The sequence below is a fragment of the Podarcis vaucheri genome (genome assembly GCF_965113315.1).
Source record: "Podarcis vaucheri genome assembly, chromosome: 6".
NCBI lineage: Eukaryota > Metazoa > Chordata > Lepidosauria > Squamata > Lacertidae > Podarcis > Podarcis vaucheri.
The window spans coordinates 74,583,824-74,600,203 of record NC_138764.1 but is presented as its reverse complement, the minus strand read 5'-3'; the positions used below and the strand labels follow the sequence as shown (position 1 = coordinate 74,600,203).

The following is a 16,380-nucleotide window of genomic DNA, read 5'->3' as shown; positions in this document are numbered from 1 at the left end:
AATTATTCAGTTTCAGCCAACACATTACTGCTCATTGTTGAGGGGGAAAGTACCGGTAGATGCTTCATGTGCTTGGATGCTCTCCAGACCACATGATTGGAGGAGAAAGTTCAAAATCACCTCTTTTGTATTGAAAGTGCACTTGCTTTGAAAGAGATCCTATAAGAATCTGACTGGGATTTCATTGGTAAGTCCATACTCCTATTTGCTTTGAGGAGACAGTTCCTGCAATAAGATCTTGTCCCTTTCAGAGAGCAAACTACCTCAAAAACAAAAGAAAATGGCCATTCTCAGGGACAGAGAAAGCTCATATGTCCCACAACTAAAATGCAGTCACCTCTGGGTTGGACGGTTTTAACAGCACAGCTGTGCGAGGGAGGAGGGAAAGGAAATTATGATGTGGAGAGCTGTTTGAATTAGGAATCACAGAGGGATTGTACAATGAATGGCACTGCATAATGACTTGCCATGGAACTAGGCAAAGCATCTGTCATTAGGAAAATTATCTTTTAACATCTCCGAAGATCATGTTTATTTATCCCAAAGGTAATACCTCTGTCCATGTGCATTCTCTGTTGGCCTCTTATGGAGGCTAATCACTCAAAGACTAGATTGTTGAGTGACAGCATTAAAAAGCAATTTCATCAGAACATGGCTGTTACAGGGTGCTACCAGACAGTGGGTTTTGCAAGTGTCATGCTTGCAGATTGAGTGCCCTACACTAGCAAGCCACATGGGGACTAATCTCTATACTAAGAATTCCTAACACCAGCAGGATTAGTGACATGAGGGAGAACAGCACAGAACAAATTGGTGGTGGCAGCACAGCCCTACTTTATATTTCGCATTCCCTGCGATAACACACTTTTTAGCATTGGATTGGAACAAATGGTAATTTAGGTTCCACGGATTGTCATTTGCTGCAACTGAGCATTAAAGAGTGGGTTTTCATGGGGCAAGTGCTGCGACATGAAAAAGAAAAAGTGCTCAGACATGGCGCTTTAAAATGCAGACCTGCTGCTAGAAAGCATGGGGCAAAGGTAAGTGGATGAGCCCCAAGATAGGTGTCAGGATCATATTTCTCTTCTGTTGAAACAGCTTTGTTGTATCCTGGTTCATTTCCAAACTCAATCAAAGTCCTGATACTTACCTTTAAAGCTCTATAAGGCTTGAGGCCCAGGTATCTTTTGGACTAGCTTCCTCCATACCAATCAATCTACTGAGATGTTTTTTAAGCAGATGGAAGTAATATGTTTTATTCCACTGTGTTTTTTGTACTTTAAGGTGATTCCAGGTGACCTGTTTATTGGGCATTCATCCTGATCTGCTGTTGATGTTAGTGATGTTGAACCAAAGCAAGTATTATCACACATTTCCCAGTGCATTTTGCCATCATTTTCCTTATCTCAAAATGTCCAATATTTTGGGGGAGAGAATTTGCCGACATGTAATGGAAGCACCCTTAATGCTGTGTGTAACTCGTTGTGTGACAGAACTACTGCTGCCCTGTGGCCATTTGGCTCCAGAGTCTATGAACCTTTTCTGTGTTTACAAACTAAGGATAGCATTTCATGCTTCTGCTCAGTTGGGCTCTAGTCCATGAAAGCTCACAACCGTTCAACTGCTAATTCTGGTCCCAGAGAGAACTCAGATAGAGTGGCAACCACATCAGATGTCTCCGCACTCCTGCTTCCAACTTCCTTTAGCTCAAATTCTGCACTACTATCTTTTTCAAGGAAAGAAATGGAACCATGGATATAGCCAACCGAGGTACTGCAATAAGACATAAGGCGGCATTAGGAACATAGGAAGCTGCCTTATAACAAGACCGACCATTGGACATCTATCTCAGTATTATTTAGTGGCTCCAGGGTTTCAAATACAATTCTCTCTTAGCCCCACCTGAAGACGCCAGGGATGAAACATGGGACCTTCTGCAGGTGCTCTACCATTAAGATATGATCCTTCAAAAAGTTTTTTATGAAATGCTTCCAAATATTTGTGTCCGTTTGAAAATTACCTCCCAGTTCTAAAATTTCTGGTGCTTTGTACCATATTCTTTTCTCTAGCACCTGCTCAGAAGACTGGAAGCCTGCCCTAAAGATTCCTATGAAAACCTTACTGGGTTTTTTGAAGGGGGGAATGTGATGCCTCAGTGGTAGAGCATCTGCTTTGCATGCAGGTCCCAGGTTCAGTCCCCAGCATCTCATGGTTGGGCTGAGAGAGAGAGTCCCATCTGAAACCACGGAGAGCTACTGCTAGTCAGTGTAGGCAATGCTTAGTGAAATGGACCAATGGTCTGGCTCAATCTAAGGCAGCTTCCTATGTTCCCATTTCACCCCAACCGCTAAAAACATTCTTGTTTAGACAAGCCTACTCAGATGCTTAGAACGCTGAGGTAATTCTACTCTGTTTTAGTATTTTAGTATGTTTCATAGAATCATAGAATAGAATCATAGAATCATAGAGTTGGAAGAGACCACAAGGGCCATCGAGTCCAACCCCCTGCCAAGCAGGAAACACCATCAGAGCACTCCTGACATATGGTTGTCAAGCCTCTGCTTAAAGACCTCCAAAGGAGACTCCACCACACTCCTTGGCAGCAAATTCCACTGTCGAACAGCTCTTACTGTCAGGAAGTTCTTCCTAATGTTTAGGTGGAATCTTCTTTCTTGTAGTTTGAATCTATTGCTCCGTGTCCGCTTCTCTGGAGCAGCAGAAAACAACCTTTCTCCCTCCTCTATATGACATCCTTTTATATATTTGAACATGGCTATCATATCACCCCTTAACCTCCTCTTCTCCAGGCTAAACATGCCCAGCTCCCTTAGCCGTTCCTCATAAGGCATCGTTTCCAGGCCGTTGACCATTTTGGTTGCCCTCCTCTGGACACGTTCCAGTTTGTCAGTGTCCTTCTTGAACTGTGGTGCCCAGAACTGGACACAGTACTTCAGAGGTGTGTTTTTTAACCAATCAAGTGGCGTACAAAATAAATAAAACAAAGTATTGAATAACACTTGTTTCAGAGATCCCGTAACAGCTTAAAGGGACAATCCATTAGGACTTACAGTGACTGAAGGTTTGGAAGATCCCACAGAGCTTCTGCTGGGATCCGACTGAGCTGATTGTTCTGTAACATCCTATAATTAGAAGGGAAAAAATGACAACTTTAAAAAATAACCCTCAACAAAATGGAGTATACAGAATTCCAACCCCCTCCCCAAACAAGATTTCAGAATACAGATGCTGTTCAAGGCAAAAAACCCTCCATTAACAAGGGCACAGGGCTGCTGAATACAGGTCTAGGAATGGCATTCCAAAGCCTATTTGTCCTGAAACCGCAGACTCCATTGCTTGCATGAATTGTGGGACTCTGGCAGAAATGTAAACCTGTCAAGCGCTAATGTTTTCTCAATGTAAAATCTATACAGTGGTACCTCGCGTTAAGTACTTAATTCGTTCCGGAGGTCCGTTCTTAAGCTGAAACTGTTCTTAACCTGAAGCACCACTTTAGCTAATGGGGCCTCCCGCTGCAGCGCGATTTCTGTTCTCATCCTGAAGCCAAGTTCTTAACCCAAGGTAATATTTCTGGGTTAGCAGAGTCTGTAACCTGAAGTGTCTCTAACCTGAGGTACCACTGTACAAAGTAGCACCATGATTCCTGTGACTTAGTATATCTTATGTAAGTGAACACTTGGAATTAACTGGGAATTAGTTTAGGGAAAAGGCCACTCTGTTCATAATTACTGTTACTTTTTACATAGCACCATCAGTGTGCATGATGCTTCACCGGGTATAAAAGGACACGTCTCTGCCCAAGCAACTGACCATTTAAAATCTGACACAGGAAAAGTGATAGAAGAGCATGATGTAAATTGAAACCGGGATAAAGAGGGAAGTAATGAGAGATTGTTTCGGTTCCCTGTGCTTAGGTTTAGTTACAGGTGCGACACAGAATGGCATGGAAACTAGGCGCTATGGAAAAGGTGGCTTCTGAGGAGGGATCTGGAAGAAATAACATGCAGTTGTCTGGGAGAATATATGCATTCCTTTTGTGGAGAATAGAGATACTGTGAAATTTCATCGGAGTTCTGATATTATATTACCACAATAGTTTTTATTCTGTAGAGTAATTTTAGGCCTCTTGACATGAGGTTTTGGGACACCTCAGAAAAGTGAGAATGTCTTGCACAGATCTGAGCAGCATCACCCATAATGTTATGCCTAGGGATGGATGCAACTTCAAATTCTGAATATGCACACTAGTTCCGATAAAACCCAAAATAAGGGCACCCAATTTCAAAACTGTTAAAAGTATCACATATGTCATGTGTTCTGGCCATTTTGTACTTCTCTACTGCTACAAAAGGTTTCCTTGAGGTATCTGGAGCTGATCTCCACAAACAAGAAAAATCATGTAGTAAAGTCCTTCTGGCTTCAAACATGGAATCACATTTTTTTTTACGCAACCCTCACGTTAAACTTTCTGCAGGCAGAAAATCGCACACCAGAGTGAAAGGTTCCAGCCAAAAAATCTCCCTCATGCATGAATGCACCTGGCTTCAGGGGCATAGGAAGGGGGGTGCAGGGCACCCCGGGTGTCATCCTGAAGGGGGCTGACATTTGGCGCAGGCCCCCCGCGACTTCCCCAAGCGCAGCGAGCGGCAAAGTGGCAAAGCAGCTGCTGCGGCTCTCCCCCTTTCCCTGGCTCACTGTATGCTTCCAGGTTGCGGAGGGGGGGGCAGCCCCCGGGGAGGATTGTGCAGCTGCGCCAAGATCGGCCCCATGGGCAGATCACCCCACCCCTTGGGCAGATCATCCCTGCCCCCATGGGCAGAACGCCCCACCCCTGGGTGCATGGCATGTGTGCCACTCTGGGTGCCAGAGCACTTAGCTCTGCCACTGCCTGGCTTCACAAGCTCTGATGATCAGCTGATGTTGAGGCATGCACCATGTGTTGAAAAAGATTCCGTATTCCTGACTTTAGAAAAGTATTATTATTATTATTATTATTATTATTATTATTATTATTATTAAATGCACAGAGCTTAGAACTTGGACTGTGCTAGTAAGCCTTTATGGAGATGCATCACAGCTCAGTAGAAGAGCGCATACTTATATGTAGAAGGTTTGAGGTTCAGTGCCCAATATCACCAGGTAATGCTACAACACACCCACAGCCAGTCAACATAGATAGTACTGTGTTAGATTGGCCAATGGTCTGACTTCCTACAAAGCAGCTTCTTATGGAAATGGTAGAGCACAGAAGGTACCGTCCGTTTTCCACCCACCTCTTTCTTTATTGCACTGGCTTAGCATGTTATGAACAGCCAGGGATAAATGACAGACGTCACAGTCAAAAGGAGTAGTAAAGCTGCACTGTGTGGGGCCAAGCAGCTCATTTCTCTTTTTGGAACAATGGCTCTAATCACAGGGCTCAGTGGACATGCTGCAGTTTACACTGGGAGTAGCCTGCCAGCCCCACTGCTTTCAGTAAACATCTCTGACTAATGATAGTAATTTGCATTTACCCAAGTAAACACTAGAAGCACAACGTGGACAGTGCAGGTCCCTAGGGTGCTGTGTTTTCTTTCTTCAGTACAAAACAGCAGAGGACAAAAGGTGATTCCCAAGAAAAATACTCATCGTCATATTAAAGAACACCCAAATGAAGAAAAACAATCAAAGATAGTTTCACAGATCTAGTATATATGAAATGTAAGAAGAACCCGACTGGATCAACTTGCTATAACTATGCCTTTTAAATATATTAAACAGTGATACAGAATTATATATAAATAGTAAAGTTGCTGAATGTGATCCAGATAATAAACGCATGGATGGAAGCAAAATATTATAAATTAAACAAATTCAAGAAAACTCTTTAACAAGCTCATTGACAGGTTAACAGGTTGCTTTATTCATGAGTGATCATGGGGGAAATAGAGATGGGAGGCACCAGCTGGGGAACCTCCAAGGGAACCACCAAGGGGCTCAGAGCCAGAGGATTGGTGGCAGAACAATGATGAGTGGTCAGAGGGAGCAGACTGGAAGGAGGAGGTGTTGGAAGCTGAAGATGTAACATGCTTTAGTGAGCAGGGAGAGTCTGTGGCAGAGAGCAGTCCAGCGCTAGAGGCAGAAGAGGAGGCCGGGGAGGAGGGGGGTCAAGAGGCAACAATGAGTGAGGTTGGTGATGAAGCCAGGCAGTCTCCCCCTCCTGCTGCAACCAGCTTCCCTCCACCCTGGTCTCCCAGAACCAGAAGAGGTATGAAGAGGGCAGAGTAAAGACAGGCAAACTGAAGGAGCCTCAGATTGCTTGGGAAGGAGCTGGGGAGGAGACGACTTAGGAAGCTGGGCGAAGGCAGAGACCTTCAGTCCTCACAACTGTCATATTGGGGCAAGATCTGCTGGGAAGAGTTGCTGTGCTCATTTGGCCTGGCCTCCTGAGCTGTTTTTTAAAAAATAAATATTATTTTATTATTATTTATTCATCAAAAGAGCTTAGCGCGGTTCACCAGAGAGTTAACTCAACTGACACTGTGTGAATGATTGCTGACCTGCTACTGACCACCCACCTTGATAGCTGTTCAGGAAACCCTGGGACACTCTTTCTTATGTGTAAGTGGTGCCATTTTCACTACATAAGCACCAACACTTACACCTGAACATGAAAACAGGGGGAAGCAAGTAGGACCTGCAACAAAACATTGCTATGTGGTGCACTCCCTGTTCTTGATTCCTGCAACTCCATTGCCTGCTGCATGCAGGCATGGCTCGTATTCATGTGCATATGATAGCAAGGTTTCCAGTGGGACTCTGGTGGGTGTGGGTGTGCGCACGCTTGTATGCACATTTGTATGTGTAATAGAGGCAGGGCAGGGCTCTGGGGCTGATCCACTTCTCCCTGGAGAATGTCTCTGTATGTTTATTTGCTCCCTTTGGTTTTAATGATTGAGCAAGATGAAAGGGAGAAAGGTATAGATCAAGGGCTGCTTGCCCGCCACTCCAGGGAGGGATTTAAAGAGACAGCATCGATTCATGTGTTTCCCCATGCCTTCTGGGGAAAGCCATTCATTTAATCATAGGAATGCTTTCCCACACAGCCCCACATCTGAAGCAGCCTCTCCCGCCTAATTGACTGACACTCCGTGAAGCCTATCTCAATGACTCCTTGCATGTAACAAAAACATTCTCACCCGAAGCTTGGAGTTGCTATTCTGCCTGAACTGCTCTTCTTCTCCGCACCCTCCCATAGAACAGCATGTTGTGCATATACAATTACAATTCTTGTGCAACACATTTTAACTAATCAGCTGGGGGGGGGTTGTTGTTTTCTTGCTAAGGTTTCCTCTCCTCCACCTGACTGATTCTCTATGCCTGAAAGCTCTCGCATGAAAAATTACTACAGAACCAGGTTAAAAAACCCGGGTTTGTTCACATGACCAAATTGGCATGTTGGAAATGTAGGGATGAAAGGATCTGTATGGTGAACTGCTGACATGACACTGTATAACCAGATTGAATTATGGGTATATAATGGGTTCTACATATTGAAGTAATACCTTACATACGGAAATCCCTTGTTGCTAAAAATGAAACTCAATGTGAAGGACCGCCAGGGATTGCCCCATTTCCCCCTAGGCTTCTGTCCTGTGTGGATGCAGGATCAGGGACCCCATCAGCTGTGCTTGCTGGTGAAGAATGACTGGGTGATAAACCAGGTAAGGAACAGCTGGGGAGAGGCTCGACAGTTGAACATGACATTTCAGAGTTCCTTATGACTAAGGAACAACAGAAGGGCTGGGGTAGAGAGGGCCTGCGCCCCTTTCTATTTGACCTGAAGTCTAGCAGAGAGAAGTTGCTAGGAAGGAACATGAGAGGCTGGCAAGCTACAGGGTGAAGTTTGAGGTCTCAGCCTCAGCCGAACTGGTGTCCCAACAAGGAACTGGGGGGAAGGGTATATGAAGCAACACTGGGTCCCTAATAAACAATGTGCGCAGGAAGAGAGGGACTGGGTACAGGAACACTGGGCCTTTTGAATACCCGCCAGTTACCTCAGTTGTGGTGCTGATGATGCCAAGGTCACAGGTTTAGTCCCCATACAGGCCAACCACATATTCCTGCATTACAGGGGGTTGGATTAAATGATCCTCAGGGTCTATGATTCTATGATGTACCCCTGCTCATGGAAGCCCAACACCCTGCAGAACTGAGTACTGGTGCACCAGATGATGGAAGGGCACACAAGCGCTCTGGGCAACCCCACAAACAGAAAGCTGTATTAGATGTTTTGACATGCTGGAGCTGGGGTAGGTGGGGAGAGGGAGAGACAGGCAAAGCTTGTCCCACATGCTGTTTTCTGGATGTTTTAATTTGCATTCCTTGCCTGGGGCACCTGGGGCTGGATGAAAGTAGGAGCCTTCCTGCAACCCCTACTTGGTGGTTTTTCAAGCCTCGTTCTAACAAGCCACTGGAGAGATTCACCTCTGTGTCCCATGGTCTCTCCTCAGCTTGCGCCCTCCCTCGTTATCCCACAGTTCCAAAAAAGGTGAAATAAGCCAAAGTTGGTTGTGTATGCTCTCACGGAAGCAGAGTGGCACTTTAGACTTCAAAGAATTGCAGCTACACCCACTAGCCTAGCAGTAAGATCACTCCTAGAGCAGCACCCACTGGGTCATTACAGGAAAAGCCTCTCACCAGGTTCTCAGCAGGAAACACTAAATCAAGCATGCACTCTGTGTGGATATAAGCATAGCATATCGCTGCAAACAGGACCAACCCTACCAAGAAGCAACATGAAGTAGTTTGCTTCAGGCAGCAGATTTCAGAAGGCATGCTGTTTTCCTGGCTTTCATCTCCCTCTCACTGGAGAAAAATGTTTCTGGGCATCATGTTACTTTTTGCTCGAAGTGCAAAAGCATCTAAGACCCCTAACCTGTCTACAACCTAGCAAAGAACTCAGATTCAACAGGGAAATGTTGGAACAGTTTTATGGAGTGGCTTGCCGCTCCTTGGATCTTATTGTTTTAGCTGTTTTAATTGCTTTAATTTTAATAGAATGTTTGCCATAGCATGGGCTGCACATGTGGGGGTATAAATTCAATTGTGAAAATAAAAATGGTTATAACATGGCAACATCCTTTACTCTGTGGATAACGGAAGAGCAACTTTTCTAGGTGGGATGTACATTGCAGCTTCTCCATAGTCCTCACCTCCCACCCCCTGCAAAAAAAAAAAAAGAGAGAGAGGGAAATATTTGCTGGTGATTCCCACATTGGTTGGAATAGACTGAAGTGGTGGTGGCAGGCTGCTTCAGACTTCCCCTATTGTGTAGAATTCTAACGACACATGCGGAGGGGCTATGGGGCCAGATAACATGGATGCAATGGATGGTGAACTTATTGCATGAGTTACTTAATGGCCAAAATAAGGCTCATCCCTTGTTGAGCATAGGCAGGGAACTTCTGCCTCCTAGCTGGGCACTGTACCTGTGATAATCCCCATGGAAATCCAGCCACATGGACAACACAACCTGCGTTTATATCTCATGCTAGTTCTATGCAGCCATGTGGACTGGCAGATTAGAGCAAGGGGATATGCCTTTAGACTCTTGGAATGAGAAGCACAGGAACAGTATGGACATGAAGCTAGGGTCACCTGCATGTTTTCCTTGGCGATACACCTCCCCATACTTCTCAGATGATAAATCCTTCATGTTGAAATGAAAGCTATAATGCTCAATCCTTTTGTTAATATGGATGCCCAAGTTGTGTTCCTGTCAAGTGGAGTGAAGCTCAGAGGTAGGCTTCTACTTCATCACATCTCACAGGATTGCTTTGGGTGTACCTGAGGATGCCCAAACACAGATTTCCGTGCCACTTGAGATTGCCACAGTTCCTCTGTGCACTATGCCTCCAGCCCTAGAAAAAGAACTCAAGCAATGCTTTCTCCTGATGCCAGCAGAGTTTTTGCTACTACTATTATTACCTGCAGGAGGTGCTGTTTTAGTTTCAATGAGACCTGCATACTTCCAACATTCTTAGCTATTTCACTGGGAAGCGCTCCAATGTAAACTGATAAAAAGAGGCATTCAGAGCCCATGAGTTCTCTGAGCATAGTGTTGCCCTTGTTGAAACAGGGTGGGTTTGCTGTGGTTTTCTTGGTTTCTTTGATTCGGTGCCTAATGCAGACTGTGGATAAAGCAGCAACTCATCTCTAAACCCAGGGATTTAGGGCAGGATTCTTTAGAAGGCCTAGTAAACAGCACTGCACTCTCTAATCCCGGGAGCAGGTTACTACCTGCTTGGTTCATATAAACTTTGTCGGCTACAGCGATTTCACATTGTGGTTGAGTTCCAAACATGCCCTCAGGACTGAAATGTTTATTGCAGAAGAGGAGGGATTGTAAAATATCTCCTTGGAAAAAGGAAAGATGAAGAACTGAGAACCTAAATAAACACTCACCAGAACCGGATTGCTGTTGCAAAATCATTAACAAATGAAAATAAATAAAAAATACACCATAATATCGGTGTGTGTGTGTGTGTGTGTGTGTGTGTGCATTTCCTATTAAGGCAATCACAGATGACCAGAGGAAAAGATATACAATTCAGTTAGCCTGTCCTGCAGTGATTGCTATGAATGAAGTGTTAATGCAGGGCAAGTACCAGGGACAGAGCTATTTCAGAAAATGAGAGATCACAGAGGTGCAGCTATAAGTTCAATCCCTTTGCATTAATTCTGGACTAATAAAGACCATATAAAGCAATTGGCAATGTATATTATAGGCTCCATACAAATGCCTACCAAGTCAAAATCACAGTTCTGGTTCTCTTGCCATTTTTTCCCACCCACATCCTACAAATGCAGTCAAGCATGAAAGTCAAAAGTTGAGATACTGTCCACTGTTATTTGGGGCTGAATAGAAGTCATTATCAAGAGCCACAAGGATTTCTTAGCACACTGTATAGAGAAATCCCTGCCCCTACAATTGATACATCATCACAGTGAAGAAACTAGATGAAGAAGGAGACTAGATGAAGTGTGACTAGAGACTAGATGAAGGAGACACGAATAACTTTAAACACTGTGTTGTCCTTGTATGAATTGCTGACAAATAAAAACAGAAGAAAAATAACTTGAAATATATTGATTCAAGAGCAAGCAAGTGTTGAAATTAAATACCCTAGAGACAATGGAATTCCAGTGGTGTATTAGGATTTGAGCAGTTATTTAGTATCCCTGAACATTTTGCAGCTGCTCGGATGGCAATCTCCCACAAGCATGTTTTGGAAGAAATCAGATAGAACCCAGCTCCAAGGAACATTTGGTACATAGCATTTCTGGGATGATATTTATAATGGTCTCTAATACATGGGAATTCAAGTGAACCACATATTCACAGGGATGGACCCCATGACCTAAATGCCTGTTTGGAGAACAAGCATAAAGCAGTAAACTGAAGAAATTGTAACTTACAAAATCTTTAAATTGTAGAGGCCAGAAAATGCTTTCCCTGGAATCTTAGAGAGTTGATTTCCAGATAGGCGCCTGTAATAAACAAAAGAGACATGGTCAAGATAACAAGATAACATATTTGAAAGTCTACTAGTAGCCTTTTGTAAGGAAATAGGATTATGACCTGGAGGGAAGTCTCTTGCTCCTGAGCTAGATACAGCTTTGTGAGCGGAACCAACAGTCATTTCAGGAAGAAGGTATTTCTAAAACTGCTGTGAACAATTCTATATGTTCCTCTCATCACTATTCATACTAGCCACATGGAAGGCAGTATCCGGTATCAAGGGGCTACTCTTGGCTTTATAGATAAGGTTTCATTGGCTGAGTTTGCACATAAACACATATTGCTCTTCCCGGGGCATGCCAGTAAAGCCAAGGTTTGGCTTAGAATGTTGCCCAAAGCCAGGATTGTGGTTTCCTTAACCATAGTCTATAGCCAAGTTTTGCTCATATGGCTAAAGAGGAGAGACCTGAACCATGACCCTCTTATCAAACGGCATGCTAAACCAAACCTTGGCTTAACTGCTGTCCCATGCTAGCTGGGCCCTGAGAGAAGCAAAGGTGGAGTGAGCTCTTATCTGGGAGTTGACGTGTTGTACTTTGGCTTACCGTGACAAGCAAAAAAAGAGCATTGTGTTGTGGGGTATGTCTAAAGTACCAGTAAGTCTGTTAGGAAAAGGTTAAGATATTACAAAGCTGCCCAGTGGTTGGGGCAACCCAGTCAGATGGGCAACATAACAACAACAACTCATTTTAAGTTTGAATGCCATAAAAATGTGTTCTTATGGAGTTACAACTCAAGATATTCATAGAGAAAATATTTCTTGAAGGCTGGGATAGCTGAAAAGAGTCTCCATGTTCAGAGGCAGTATAACAGATACTGGGGACAAACCAGAGGTGAGGGATGTTGCCTTTCCTCTATTCTAGTAAGTTTCAGAGAAGCGGACACGGAGCAATGGATCCAAACTACAAGAAAGAAGATTCCACCTAAACATTAGGAAGAACTTCCTGACAGTAAGAGCTGTTCGACAGTGGAATTTGCTGCCAAGGCAGTGGCATAGCGTGGGTTGTCAGCACCCGGGGCAAGGCAAGTAATTTGCGCCCCCTAACCAGTGTATTTGCGCCCCCTAACCCATGGATTTGTGCCCCCTAACCCTAACCCCCAGATGTTGCGCCCGGTGCGGCTGCCCCCCCTGCACCCCCACGCTACGCCACTGTGCCAAGGAGTGTGGTGGAGTCTCCTTTTTTGGAGGTCTTTAAGCAGAGGCTTGACAACCATATGTCAGGAGTGCTCTGATGGTGTTTCCTGCTTGGCAGGGGGTTGGACTCGATGGCCCTTGTGGTCTCTTCCAACTCTACGATTCTATGATTCTATGATTCTCAGAGGCAACTCACTGACTAATTTTGGAAATAGAATTTTGGCCTAGGTAGTCCTTTCAGTCTGATCTAACAAAGCTCTTCTTGTGTTTCTAAGAGTCTGCAGACTTTCTGGAGTCATCCAAATACAATGACATGGACATAATACCAGTCACTTTTCGTCCGTTTAAAGTATGATTGCTTTTGTGAATGCATTTATGCACATAAGTATACAAATGATGCATGTCTCTCTCCTTCCCTGGGATTTAAAGAAATGGCGCCCATAATTAGTCCCATAAAAGCATAAAGAGTACAGGGTCATCTCTTTAATATACAGGAGCAGGTTTCAACCTGCCTTCCTTATAGTACACCACCAGCTGCCTTGCAGTTTCTGCTTACTGTCACTCTGGGACTCTCTAACTTTTGATATTGCTTCTTTGGATTGATTTCTGCTCCCCTGAAGGGGACGGTGTTTCTGATGGGAGATGAGACAAATGGTGGTCACGCAACACATTTTGTTTTATCTTCCTTTCTGTGCATTTTCTATAAGCTGCTATTTCCTGGGGACTAGATTTCTAACCCCTAGAAACCTGAACAGTTTGTGTAGTGTGCCAAAAGAGCACCCACGTAAGTGGGGGGATGCTTGAGACTGTCCCCTGCATTTTTATCTTTCTATATCCTAGTTAGTAACATGAGGTGAGGAGCGCTGCTCTGACGGTTACCTTTCTCCACACACAGACAGGAGTAGTTTTCCAGAGGCTCTTGTGCCTTGCACTGAAAAGGAAGGGATGAAGCACTGAACTCAGAATGGGAGGGACAGACAGGACTCCGGTAGACTGTGTGTGTGCGTACACGCTCCTGTATCATCAAGTATATAGGGAAAGTTAAGTTTGTTGTGCTTGCCCTTTCGTGGGGGGAGGGAAGGGGAGCTTGAGGCGTGTGCCTAGTGTAATATGCTTTTACCACAAACCAACAGGGAGAGAGGAGCTATGCCACTGAAGCTGTCAACACTGGTTTCAGTTCCCTATCATTAATCACTCAGACTATTTAGCCCTGTATATCCTGACACAATAGCATTCTGTGCACAGGGTGTCACCCCCCACCCCACTCCCATTGCATTTCCAGTGTTTATTGTCAATCAGCAAAACCCATTCCTGCCCAGTTCCACTTAGTTTCTTTGCTCACTGCAACTTTCTCACACAAACATCCACCTGCCTGATTCTCCCCATCAGATGGAAGACAAAGTTGTATGCCTTGGCTCAACAAAGTCACTTCCATTTTGATGACTGAAGTGACAAGTGGATATGCTGCAGCTTAGGGCTGTTCTCAGCTTCCAGGGCTGTATCGTGGGCTCTGTATTGTGCTTCTTCACGACTCTGCTTCATTAGGCATTTTACGCCCCCATCTTTCTGTAGACAGTTTTCCAAGAGGTACACACAACTGGTCTGCCATGTACACTGTGAAGTAACTTCAGGGGACGTAGACAGAAGCATTGGCCAGAATTCAACGCAGCGTTAAGTGGGAGATGCATGAGTGGAATGAACTCTTCTGGTGGGGATTTAGAGAAACAACTTAATTGAATCATGCCCACTTTTTGTGAGGAAGGCAGTCTATGAATCCATTTCCGCATGGAAAAAATCAAAGAAGTCGCTATCCTCTCATACCCCAGGTTTCATCCATCCCAGTATCTGTTCCTTTGAGTAAAGAAAAGTGCCAGCCCAACAAAGTTCAGTAAAAACTGCTGGTTCTGCTTGTGTGGTTATTCTTCTTGTGACATTTCAGCCTGAGTAGTAGTAGTAGTGGGACGCGGGTGGCGCTGTGGGTAAAAGCCTCAGCGCCTAGGGCTTGCCGATCGAAAGGTCGGTGGTTCGAATCCCCGCGGCGGGGTGCGCTCCCGCTGCTCGGTCCCAGCGCCTGCCAACCTAGCAGTTCGAAAGCACCCCCGGGTGCAAGTAGATAAATAGGTACCGCTTACCAGCGGGAAGGTAAACGGCGTTCCGTGTGCTGCGCTGGCTCGCCAGATGCAGCTTTGTCACGCTGGCCACGTGACCCGGAAGTGTCTCCGGACAGCGCTGGCCCCCGGCCTCTTGAGTGAGATGGGCGCACAAACCCCAGAGTCTGTCAAGACTGGCCCGTTCGGGCAGGGGTACCTTTACCTTTAGTAGTAGTAGTAGTAATAAATAATAATAATTTATTATTTATACCCAGCTCATCTGGCTGGGTTTCCCCAGCCACTCTGGGCGGCTTCCAACAAAACACTAAAATACAGTAACCTATTAGACATTAAAAGCTTCCCTAAACAGGGCTGCCTTCAGATGTCTTCTAAAAGTTTGGTAGTTATTTTTCTCTTTGACATCTGGTGGGAGGGCGTTCCACAGGGCGCGTGCCACTACCGAGAAGGCCCTCTGCCTGGTTCCCTGTAACCTCACTTCTTGCAATGAGGGAACCACCAGAAGGCCCTCAACACTGGATCTCAGTGTCCAGGCTGAATGATGGGGGTGGAAACGCTCCTTCAGGTATACTGGACCGAGGCTGTTTAGGCTTTAAAGGTCAGCACCAACACTTTGAATTGTGCTCGGAAATGTACTGGGAGCCAGTGTAGGTCTTTCAAGACCGGTGTTATATGGTCCTGGCGGCCGCTCCCAGTCACCAGTCTAGCTGCCGCATTCTGGATTAGTTGTAGTTTCCAGGTCACCTTCAAAGGTAGCTCCACATAGAGTGCATTGCAGTAGTCCAAGCAAGAGATAACTAGTACCACTCTGGCGATACAAGCACCTGGTCTTAGCCTTTGTACCAGGTGGAGCTGGTAGACAGCTGCCCTGGACACAGAATTGACCTGCACTTCCATGAACAGCTGTGAGTCCAAAATGACTCCCAGGCTGAGCACCTGGTCCTTCAGGGGCACAGTTACCCCATTCAGGACCAGGGAGTGCTCCACACCCGCCCGTCTCCTGTCCCCCCAAAACAGTACTTCTGTCTTGTCAGGATTCAATCTCAATCTGTTAGCTGTCATCCATCCTCCAACTGCCTCCAGGACCTTCACCGCCTTCAACTCTCTTAAGCCCGTAACGATTCAAATAATTTTTGAAGGGGAAATTCGGAATAAATGTAAACAAATATATGGACCGGTATTTTGATGATGACGTAGTCATGTGGACACTGGTAATCACTTGTGGACATGAGCAGTACTGGTTCCATCTAGAAGCACCCCTTGAATTTATTTTTAAATTATAGTTGTTTGCAGGCTGTGTGCTCCCAATCCTCAGGACACATATCAACTTTGATTGTTAAAATGACTGTCACCCTTGCATTGCATCTACCTCTTCCCTTCTATTTTGTTGGGTGCAATACAGCACTAGTGGTTTGGATCAGCTAATGTGAAATGTAGATCTACAGGGTGGGGTGGGAGCCAGATAAGATCTAAATAAACCAAACATTTGGAAGCAGTATAAACAAATTATTTAAATGCTGCACACATGACTTTGTCACATATCATCTGTTTCTGCC

General features: G+C 45.0%; 1 protein-coding gene across 1 annotated transcript in view; it reads right to left on the bottom strand.

Annotated features, from left to right (window-relative positions):
• Positions 1-16,380, bottom strand: part of LGR6 (leucine rich repeat containing G protein-coupled receptor 6) — a 153,937-nt gene that overhangs the window by 72,099 nt on the left and 65,458 nt on the right. The window contains exons 3-4 of the mRNA XM_082227417.1: positions 11,479-11,550; positions 3,069-3,140 (exon numbers count right to left, since the gene is read on the bottom strand). Coding sequence (XP_082083543.1) covers positions 3,069-3,140; positions 11,479-11,550 — 144 coding nt within the window. The remainder of the gene's footprint in view (positions 1-3,068; positions 3,141-11,478; positions 11,551-16,380) is intronic.